Genomic DNA, 10942 nt, shown 5'->3' with positions numbered 1-10942 from the left:
CTCAGTAGACCCACTCCCTATGTGAACACACAGCAGATCAAAGATTCAGCACCCGCTGCACACAGACTGGGCCACAAACTTTCATTACATGAAGTTTAATCATCGATTTCCATATGTCATCGTCAAAGTGTCATTCCATCAAAGACCAACAGCAACTGTCCAAACATTGCCCCCCCCACCCAACCACACACACACACACACACACACACACATTGTCTAACCATAAAAGTGTAATTACATCATGAGTTATTTTCTATAATATATCACAAAAAAAGCCACATTTATATTTGGAAAAGGGTTAAAAAAGCATTACAGACAATAATAATGCTCCACCTCTAAAGAAAGACTGAGAAATCCATCATCTCAAACATAGACCGTTCTAGAAAACACAATTCTACAGTTTAACACTTGAGTACACACATTCATCGTTTGTGTTGTCCCTCTGTCGTCTTGATCTGCTGGCCACCCTTACATTTACTGCAGCGTAATGGAGGTCATCTGCACGTTGGTTGCCCTAGAAAAATATGGAAAATATATCAAGATGGCTCCTGACAAAAAATATTTATTGTCGAATGTAAATTTCACACTTAAAAAGATTGTATTTACCTCTGCATTTGTTGTGGAGGGAGATGATGGTTGTGTACGAGACTCTGGTTATGAAACAAAGACAAAGACAAAGACTTAGTCACTCTTGTGTTCACATATGTCCTGTTAGGAGCCTTTACCTCTTAACCTGGGTTTACTTCTTAACTAGTCTTGTGTTGTATGTGTTGAATTGAGGTGGTTTCGCCTCCTAATCCAATTTAAATACATTTGTCTTAACTTTAATTCATGGATCATGGATTTATTCATCATATATTTTAAGGTGTCCTTATCTAGAAAGGGTAAGTGAAATAAAACGTCTTATTATTTTGCTAAAAAGCCAAATTGAGTGAACACAAGCTAGAGATGAGTGGTTACCTGAACATCTCCAGCATCTTCTCTTGTTTATCTTGTACAGTAACACAGCCAGCAAAAGGCTGATGGTGAATCCCAAAGCTCCACTCAGGAAATACACCAACCAGTTCACTTCATCTGCAACAGGAGAAATTCTAATAATTGTGTCGCTTCTGTTTGAAATTTTCAATTAACTTTTCAAAACAAGAGACAAGACATTGACAGAACAAAACAAAGAGGACAAGAACAGTGAATACAGGACAGTTAACAGAACGGAATGACAAAGCAGTTTGTGTGTGTGAGTGTGTGTTTTTTTCAAAAAAAATATTATAAAAATTATAATAACAATATTAATAACCTGACCACTACTAAAATAATCGTATTATTAAAAATAATCTCAACAATACAATAATAATAATAGTAAAATTATATAATCTTACAATAATAATATAATCATTCAGACAGGACCAACTGGGTTACTGTTTCATTTTGTTGTTGTCGAGTATTTTACTAATTGTTTAGCTCTGACACTTTCTACGTAACTGTCACAATTCATTAAATTAGTCTCTGCTGGTGACTCACTATCAAACTCCAGCTTGGTCCCGTCTCCAAACACAATGTGTCCACATGCAGCGACAGCACAGTAGTAGGTCCCAGCATGAGAATGGTTCAGTCTCTCCATTGACAAGTTGTAGACACAGGTGTGTGTCTGATTGTCGGGTTTCCTCTCACACTGATGGTTCCTGTCTCCGTGGGTGTAGATGAGTCCTGGCTGAGGTTCTTCAGAGTTCTTGACCCAGTAAACACTGTGTTCTCCATCACAGGTCCCAGTGTGAACTGTACAGCTGAGAGTCACAGAGCCTCCTGGCTGGATGCTCTCAGACTGATGCACCACAGCCTGGATGTTAGACCCTGAACCTTTCACACTGACAGTGACGCCCTCCGTAAACTCAAACACGTAGAAATTACTCTTTATACAGTAGTAAGTAGCTGAGTCTGAAAGCTGCAGATCTGAGATATTTAGGTGATTCACAACATCATTAGTTTCCACAGTGAAGCGTGGATTGTCCTTGAATTCATTCACTAACGAAAGACTTTTGGTGGCTCTGTAGGTCACTGAGATAATTTGAGGTTTCTGTCCTGGTGTTTGTTTGTACAAATACATCCCATCTTCCCTCTCCTCATATGAACACTGCAAAGTCAAGTTGTCTCCAACAGCAGCTGATATAAATCCACTGTCTTCACGAGACAAGCTAAAATGATGCATCTGAACTGAAGAGCAAAATAACAGTTAATGTTATGTGACATAACTGAAATCGTAATCAGGACTGACTGAACATTTAGAAAACACACAACTCACCCATTTTCCCCCAGAAGAAACATGTTAAGTAGAGAACGAACTTCGGAGTTGTCATCATGTTGAAATCGTTGTGTTGAATGACAAACAGCCCGACACTTTCTCCTCTCTACAGAGTTAAGACTTGTGTTGATTGGCCAGCAGGGCCACACTGATCACATGATCACTGCTACCTTTGATGTGAATCTTTGTTCTTAAAAAAGAGTCACAGGGTGAGAGACATCTGAAGCAGTTACTGTACATAATACTGCTACTACTACAATCGTATTCAATTGTTCATATATCACCTTTTAAAGCCCAGTTACAAGGTTACAAGTTAAAAGTGAAGAATTAAGGTCAAACAATAGAAAATATTTAAAAGAAAACATAAGAGCACAAAAATAAGTATATAAATGTTACAGTTGAAAAAGAGAGTTAAATAATATATAGTCAATTATAAATAAATAACAAACAGTAGGTAAGATTAGAGAGAGATTAAAATATATTAATGTGAAGTTAGAGGTGAAGTCAGACCCAAAGGACTTAGACAGCACATCTATAAAATGTATCTCTAAACAGGATAAGGAGTTTGGAACAATCTTCCCATGGAGATCTATCTGACAAAGAGGGGGGAATGGTTATCAGGGCCTTTGCTGTGGACCTCAGGTTACAACACGGACCACATGGTATAAAAAAATTCAAAAAGTCAACAATAAAATAATGGAATAAATTCTGAAATTTACTACTACTCTACAATTAAGGCAATGAAGAGAAGTGATGAAAACATCCTGGATCAGCCCCTTTTGTCCAGATCTGCACCTCAATTGAATGGGTTGTTTCTTGGCCCATGTCCTGTCCTTCTCCCAAGCAGCCAACCAGCCAAGACAGGGGTGAAAACATAACCTCCTTAGTGGAGGTAACAGTTTTAACATTAGAGTAACAGCAACACTGCTTGATGAGAGCATTGGTGATTTAGTTTTCTGTCACTTCTGTTAATTTCCTTGCTGTTCACTTGAAGTAGTCTGCTGGGACGTAGTGAAGACACTGCAGAGACTTCCTGTTTGAAAGCGCTCATTCAAAGAGAGCAGACGGTCTTTTGACCACACGGAGGCTAAATACAGATCCTCACATGTCAGATAGGAAATGTTAAACAACTTGGGGTTAAGTACAAGAAGTATTTTCTATATATCGTGGGAGTGGAAAATGTGGCAACCTACAACATCAAATCATTTAAAAAATGTTAATATCTTTAATTTGTTTTGCATAGAGAAGCTTTACATCTAGCATGTATGGAAGTGTAAGATGTTCAGCTCTACTGCTTTACACTGGTGTACACGCATTCACTCCCGTCACCGTCAGTTTGTCTTCTTGCTCTGCTGAAGCTGTGCTCCATTAAAGCAGCATAATGGAGGTTGTCATTGTTTCGTCTTCGAGTGTTTAGTTTCCGCCTCGTTTTGAACAGTGTTTTCACTTCATTAGTACCTCCTTGTGTTTCATGTATATCCTTGTGTTTATGTTTGTATGTGTTGTTGTTTCTCTATCTCTGGTTTTCCCACTCCCTGTGTTACGTTTCCTGTATTATTTTGTAGGCCCTGCTCCTAGTGTGTTGTTTCTTCACTTCCTGTCTCTGTGACTGCCTGTCCTCATGTGTTCCCCCTGTGTTCAATTGCCCCTGCCTTCCCTGTGTGTATATAAGTCTCTGTGCTTCTCATTGTCATATGTTTGTTGTGATCTCTTGTGCTTGTTGTTATGCCTGTCAACTGACTGCCGTAATCTCATATCTTTATACTTCATCTCCTGTGCTCGCGTCTCCTGCTTCTTCCGGTTTTATCGTAAGCTTCCAGTGTTTTCTCCTCTGTGTCTTTTGTTTTTTCTGTTTTTGACTTTTTAAGATTCTCCTTTGTTTGTTGTTTTTCTGTTTGATGGACATAGATAAGCACAAATCCTGCAACATGTGAATGCACCATAAGAGATTTCCGTTACTGTCTTTCGATGAATCTAGATGTCCAAGTAACATGTTGGGACACTAACTCATGAAGATCTTTGTTGTTCTTCAGTATCACGCAAACTGAATACACACCAACAAATATAAATAATGAGAATCACCCCACCTGAGCCCTGGCAGCAGTTTGTCTTGAACACTCTTTGTGATGTGTAAGCCAGAGAAACAACCAGGATCGTGGTGAACGCCAATGCTCCGCTCAGGAAATACACCAAGGGAAGATAGTCCACCACTTCTGCAGAGAGCCAGACATCAGGAGACATTACTGAGCTTTACGCCACTATTTAACAAATGTCACAACCGTTGCTAAAGTTCTAGATACCTTCAAAGTCCACTTTGGTCCCGTCTCCAAACACAATGTGTCCACATGCAGCGACAGCACAGTAGTAGGTCCCAGCTTGAGAACGGTTCAGTCTCTCCATTGACAAGTTGTAGAAACAGGTGTGTGTCTGTGTGTCGGGTTTCCTCTCACACTGATCGTTCCTGTGTCTGTGGGTGTAAATGAGTCCTGGCTGAGGTTCTTCAGAGTTCTTGAACCAGTAAACACTGTGTTCTTCATCACAGGTCCCAGTGTGAACTGTACAGCTGAGAGTCTCAGAGCCTCCTGGCTGGATGCTCTGAGACTGATGCACCACAGCCTGGATGTTAGACCCTGAACCTTTCACACTGACAGTGATGCCCTCCATAAACTGAAACACATATCTTTTATCCTTTAAACAGTAGTAAGTAGCTGATTCTGAAAGCTGCAGATCTGAGATATTTAGGTGATGCACAACATCATTAATTTCCACATTTAGGCATTGATTGTCCTTGAATTCATTCAGAAAATGAAAAACTTTAGAGAATTTGTACATCATTGAGATAATTCAAGGTTTCTGTCATGGTGTTTGTTTGTACCAATACAAATTTTCGTCATCCATCTCATAGAAACACAGGAAAGTCAAGTTGTTTCCAACATTAACTGATATAAATCCACTGTTTTGATGAGACAAAATAGAATTATGCATCTGAACTGAAAGGAAAAGGAGAAGAGCAAAATAATTGTTAATGTTGTGTGATAGAAATGAAAAGCCTGGATTTGGCTCCATATGTTTACACAGTACGTCTACTTCTGTTTTTCACCCCACACATCTACCTGCTTTGTCCATTTGCTCTGTTTTCTGCATCCTGCAAACATGGAACCCTGACACAACTACAAATGTTGCCTCAACCTATTAAAGAGGACGACACGCCAGATTTAACAAAGAATTTATTCACAAAACCAAGGTTGAAAAATTTTGTATTAATATGAGAGAGTGTGGAGCCCTGACAAAAACGGAAAACCTTGGGAGGATTTCAACCAACAATGCAAAGGGCCGATAATTCCAAATACTAACCCTTGTTCCAATAGAATCAGTATCTAAATAAAATAGAAAAAACTGAAAGAGGACTTCTACTAAAAACATAAAATGCAATGTTGATGTGTTGTATGTGTTCTGCAACATGTCTCCATGACTTCAGAGGATGTTAGTGACTTGTCTATAACTCCAACCTTTACCCTGACCTCGACCGAAGATAAAACATACGAGATTTAATGATTTACATTATCTGGACTCACGTTTTGTTTCTATAATGTGAGGGTGTTAAAATATTTAGGTCCGTGCTATATTAGTAATACCCTTCATTTGACTTTCATTACAAGAAGTTTAATCATTGTTTTCCATATGTCATCGTCAAAGTGTCATTCCATCAAAGACCAACAGAAACTGTCCAAACATTGCCCCCGCCTACACACATTGTCACACCATAAAAGTGTAATAACATCATGAGTTGTTTTTTTATCATTAATCGCAAAAAAAGCCACATTTACAATCAGAAAAAGGATAAAAAAGGATTACAGACAAGAATCATGCTCCACCTCTAGAGAAGGACTTATAAATCCCTCATCTCAAACATAGACCGTTCTAAAAAACACAATTCTACAGTTTAACACTTGAGTACACACATTCATCGTTTGTGTTGTCCCTCTGTCGTCTTGATCTGCTTGCCACGTTCACATTTACTGCAGTGTAATGGAGGTCATCTGCATGTTGGTTGCCCTAGAAACAACATATAAGTATATCAAGATGGCTCTTGATAAAAAATATAATAATACATTTTTTTTTTATTGTTGAATGTAAATTTCACACTTAAAAAGATTGTATTTACTTCTGCATTTGTTCTGGAGGGAGATGATGGTTGTGTTCGAGACTCTGGTTATAAAACACAGACAAAGACAAAGACTTAGTCACTCTTGTGTTCACATTTGTCCTGTTATGTGCCTTTACCTCTTAACCTGGGTTTACTTCTTTATTAGTCTTGTGTTGTACGTGTTGAATTGAGGTGTTTCCACTTTTAACACTTGGTTTAACTTTAATTCATGAATCAAGGTTTTATTTATCATATATATTAAAGTTTCCTTATCTAGAAAGGGTCAGTGAAATAAAACGTGTTGCTATTTTGCTAAAAACACAAATTGAGTGAACACAAGCTAGAGATGAGTGGTTACCTGAACATCTCCAGCATCTTCTCTTGTTTATCTTGTACAGAAACATAGCCAGCAAAAGGCTGATGGTGAATCCCAAAGCTCCACTCAGGAAATACACCAGCCAGTTCACTGCATCTGCAACAGGAGAAGTTCTATTAATTGTGTCTCTTCTTTTTTGAAATTTTCAATTAACTTTGCACAAGAGACAAGAAGTTGACAGAACAAAACAAGGAGGACAAGAACAGTGAATACAGGACTGTTAACAGAATGGAATGACAAAGCAGTTTGTGTGTGTGTGTGTTCTGTCTATGTGAAAGAAAAAATATTATTCATAATTAAAATAACAATACTAATAATCTTATAATAATAATAATCTGACCACTTTTAAAATAATCATATTATTAAAAATTATATCACAGATAAAATAATAATTATAGTAATAATATAATCTTGGAGAAAAAATAAAGAAGAAAAGTTGTACTAATACTGAATAAATTATCATTTATAATGGCAGTAAATTATAATCATGACTATGATCATCGCTATCATCACATATAACAATCACAATAATAATCATCAATAAAAAAAATATATTAAGTCGTGGTGCCTCCAGTGTCCACTCGTGGTGAAGCTCTATTTGGGTCACTGTCAGTGGGGACATTCAGACAGGACCAACTGGGTTACTGTTTCATTTAGTTGTTCCACGGTATTTTACCAATTGTTTGGTCCCGTCTCTTCCTACGTAACTGTCAGTATTCATTAAATGAGACAGTCTCTGGTAGCGACTCACCATCAAACTCCAGCTTGGTCCCGTCTCCAAACACAATGTGTCCACATGCAGCGACAGCACAGTAGTAGGTCCCAGCATGAGAACGGTTCAGTCTCTCCATTGACAAGTTGTAGACGCAGGTGTGTGTCTGATTGTCGGGTTTCTTCTCACACTGATGGTTCCTGTCTCTGTGGGTGTAGATGAGTCCTGGCTGAGGTTCTTCAGAGTTCTTGAACCAGTAAACACTGTGTTCTCCATCACAGGTCCCAGTGTGAACTGTACAGCTGAGAGTCACAGAGCCTCCTGGCTGGATGCTCTCAGACTGATGCACCAGAGCCTGGATGTTAGACCCTGAACCTTTCACACTGACAGTGACGCTCTGCATACACTCAAACTTAAATATATTACCCTTTGAACAGTAGTAAGTAGCTGAGTCTGAAAGCTGGAAATCTGAGATATTTAGGTGACTCACAACATCATTAGATTCCACAGTGAAGCGTTGATTGTCCTTGAATTCATTCAATAACGGAAAATCTTTAGACAATTTGTACAACATTGAGATAATTCGAGGTTTCTGTCCTTGTGTCTTTTTGTACCAATTAATTCTTTCGTCCCTCTTGTCATATGAACACTGCAAAGTCAAGTTGTCTCCAACATTAATTGATTTAAATCCACTGTCTTGATCAGACAAGATAAAATGATGCATCTGAACTGAAGAGAAAAATGAGAAAAGCAAGATAACTGTTAAGGTTATGTGACAGAAATGAAATCGTATTCAGCCTCAGGACTGACTGAATATTTAAAAAACACACAACTCACCCATTTTCCCCAAGAAGAAACATGTCAGGTAGAGAACGAACTTCGGAGATGTCTTCATGTTGAAATCGTCGTGTTGAATGACAAACAGCCCGACGGTTTCTCCTCTCTACAGAGTTAAGACTTGTGTTGATTGGCCAGCAGGGGAACACTGATCACATGATCACTGCTGCTTTTGATGTGAATCTTTGTTCTTTAAAAAGAGTCACAGGGTGAGAGACATCCGAAGCAGTTAGAGTACAAAAAACTACTACTACTACAATTGTATTCAATTATTCATATAGCATTCTTCAAAGCACTGTTACAAGGAACTTAACTAGTTAAAAGTGAATCAAAATTATATTTAACCCAGAAAAACATCTGAAAGCAATGTTGTATTTTTCAAAATTCAAGATAAAACTTTCTTTTTTTAAATCATCAATCCTTTTGGCCTGGATTTGGCTCCATATGTTTACATATTAAGTATACTTCTGTTTTTTACTTCACACATATACCTGCTTTGCCCATTTGCTCTTTTTTCTGCATCCTGCACACATGGTGTCATAGGTACACACACACACACACACACACACCATTTCCTGTTGCATGTTCAATACCCCCCCCCGTCTCACATATTGGCATCCCCTGCCGAATGTGTTTCACCTGTGTGTAGTTTAGCTGATGTCTATCTGTATATAAGGTCTGTGTCCAGTGTTGGGAAGGATACTTTCAAAACGTATTCCGTTACAGAATACAGAATACATGCCCAAAAATGTAATCTGTAACGTATTCCATTACATTTACTAATCTGAGTAACGTATTCTGAATACTTGAAATACTTCCACATTGTATTGCATTTTTTAAGTGTAGGATTGCGGCGTTGTTATAATCAGTGGAGAAGCAGCAGTTTAAACTCTCTCTCCGCAAGATGCGGTGGGCCAGCTGGATGTCCGGCTCCTAACACTCCAACCTCTGTGCGGGTCCCACCGGAGGCTGAAGAGCCGCCCTGCGCCAAGGCTGTCTCGCGGCGTGCAGCGATCGTTTCGGCGTCGGGTCTATTTTTTTTTGCGCTTGACGCGAGCGTATCGCTCCGGGAAACACACTGAAAAATGATTTTAAACGATATTGATGACATATTTTATGATATAAATGATAAAGTATGCATCCCATAGTTTGTACAATTTGACCAATCACATTATTAAATGCCCCCCTCTGCCCATCCACTACAGACACACAAGCAGTCAAAAAGATAAAAAAAGAGGGGGGGGGCTCCCCATAGGCTTGAATGGAGAATATGTAATTTACCCTCGACACCCGACATTGAACGGAGCAAACAGCAGAGCAGTTCTTGATGATGGATGACATTAAATTAAAAATAAGTGGAGAAGTATAGTGAGCTGTATGATCCTCGGCACATGTTGTATAAAGACATCTGAAAGGACTCATGTTGGGACGCTGTTGCAGTTAATGTTGGAGCAACAATTCACCATATGCCTTTATACTACTGGGTCAACGGGTGATATTATTAGCGCTGCCCGGCGCTTCAGCGGCGCTTCAGCGTCCGTTGGGAACCCGGCGTGCCTCGCTGGTCTCCTACAGACCCATGACAGCGGAGCTCTGGAAGCGCAGGTCGGTCTTCTCTCACCAGGCGCTGGAAGGGCAGCTTGCGGATCAGCAGCTCTGTAGATTTCTGGTAGCGACGGAACTCTCTGTCTTCCCCTTGTCCAGGGCCAGTTCGTCTCGTATTGCACGCAGCGTTCCAGCGATCTCACCAAGACTTGTCTCGTCTCATGTTTTCTCGACCACGTTTGCCTGGATTGTTTGACCAGATTTTTGCTTTTCAGATACCTTTGTCTGATGATTTTGACTCCCTGTGTACCGAGCCCTGCCTAGTTATAAAGACCACTTCTTTTAGAAAAGTTAACTCTGTCTGCAGCTGTGCAATATATTGGGTCCCAGTTCTACCAGAAACCTTACACATGAACCCGTACACGACTTAATCAGCACATGGAAAAGTTGTTATGATCAATAGGGGACACATCACACAGTTTCCAGAGTCTGAAGTAATGCAACTTATTCCCATTAAAAAACTAAATTATACACAATATGTGCATATATACACATATGCTCATATGTAAATATAATGCAGAGTGAAAAGGTGACAAGCAGTGAAACAAAAGAGGGGACATTTGCTATGTCCTGATTTACCTTGCACCCCAAAGCAGAGACTTAAATACAGGTGACGATAAATAAAGGTGTTTATTGCTCCAAAAAAGGTAGCAGCAAAGTGCAAGCAGAGAGCAGGCTGGCTGGTGGAACCCCACAGGTGACAGGAGTGCTGAGCACATGGAAAAAGCTCATTGCACAGAAGACTCAACGTAGGGGAGCAGCAAGGCCTCCTGGCCACAACCTCAATCTCCCATCTAGCTGCTCCTATCACACAGGAAGATGGAAGGATGGTTTCCTCCGACGAATCCTCAACTGGAGGGGTAAACTGATGTGAAGGGGCGTCTGGCTTGATGTTCCTGGAGCCTGGCCGGAAGGTGAGGGTGAATTGGAGCCGACCCAGGAACAGAGCCCACCGAGTCTGACAAGTTC

At 39.7% G+C, this 10942-nt stretch overlaps 3 protein-coding genes across 3 annotated transcripts; all 3 read right to left on the bottom strand.

Annotated features, from left to right (window-relative positions):
* Positions 1-394: 394 nt before the first annotated feature.
* On the bottom strand, positions 395-2354 carry LOC133028826 (uncharacterized). The gene is made up of 5 exons (XM_061095861.1): positions 2297-2354; positions 1519-2208; positions 961-1074; positions 607-650; positions 395-514 (listed from the first exon to the last, which is right to left on the bottom strand). Exons 1-5 carry the CDS (start codon positions 2352-2354, stop codon positions 395-397), a joined length of 1026 nt encoding a protein of 341 aa, XP_060951844.1.
* A 1230-nt stretch (positions 2355-3584) lies between these two features.
* Positions 3585-5440, bottom strand: LOC133028825 (uncharacterized). Its single transcript, XM_061095860.1, is given in 4 exon segments — positions 3585-3757; positions 4384-4509; positions 4597-5286; positions 5410-5440. Coding segments are annotated over 4 exon segments (1020 nt in total).
* Positions 5441-6232: 792 nt separating this feature from the next.
* LOC133028823 (uncharacterized) lies at positions 6233-8427 on the bottom strand. The gene is made up of 5 exons (XM_061095859.1): positions 8360-8427; positions 7571-8260; positions 6802-6915; positions 6462-6505; positions 6233-6352 (listed from the first exon to the last, which is right to left on the bottom strand). The coding sequence occupies exons 1-5, from the start codon at positions 8424-8426 to the stop codon at positions 6233-6235; spliced, it is 1035 nt and encodes a 344-aa protein (XP_060951842.1). The 5' UTR covers position 8427.
* Positions 8428-10942: the final 2515 nt, after the last annotated feature.

The sequence above is a fragment of the Limanda limanda genome, chromosome 22 (assembly GCF_963576545.1).
Source record: "Limanda limanda chromosome 22, fLimLim1.1, whole genome shotgun sequence".
Taxonomy (NCBI): Eukaryota; Metazoa; Chordata; class Actinopteri; order Pleuronectiformes; family Pleuronectidae; genus Limanda; species Limanda limanda.
The sequence above is the reverse complement of the archived record's forward strand: the minus strand, read 5'-3'. Positions and strand labels throughout refer to the sequence as shown.

Bases quoted from the DNA above. Each gene is read 5' to 3' on its own strand.
- LOC133028826 (XM_061095861.1), bottom strand. From the start codon at position 2,354: ATGATGACAACTCCGAAGTTCGTTCTCTACTTAACATGTTTCTTCTGG. The intron at 651-960 runs GTAACCACTCAT...TTTCATAACCAG, and splicing joins AAGATGCTGGAGATGTTCAG to AGTCTCGTACACAACCATCA. The intron at 515-606 runs GTAAATACAATC...ATATTTTTCTAG, and splicing joins CCTCCACAACAAATGCAGAG to GGCAACCAACGTGCAGATGA.
- LOC133028823 (XM_061095859.1), bottom strand. From the start codon at position 8,426: ATGAAGACATCTCCGAAGTTCGTTCTCTACCTGACATGTTTCTTCTTG. The intron at 8,261-8,359 runs GTGTTTTTTAAA...TTTTCTCTTCAG, and splicing joins GGGGAAAATGGGTGAGTTGT to TTCAGATGCATCATTTTATC. The intron at 6,353-6,461 runs GTAAATACAATC...TGTTGTTTCTAG, and splicing joins CCTCCAGAACAAATGCAGAA to GGCAACCAACATGCAGATGA.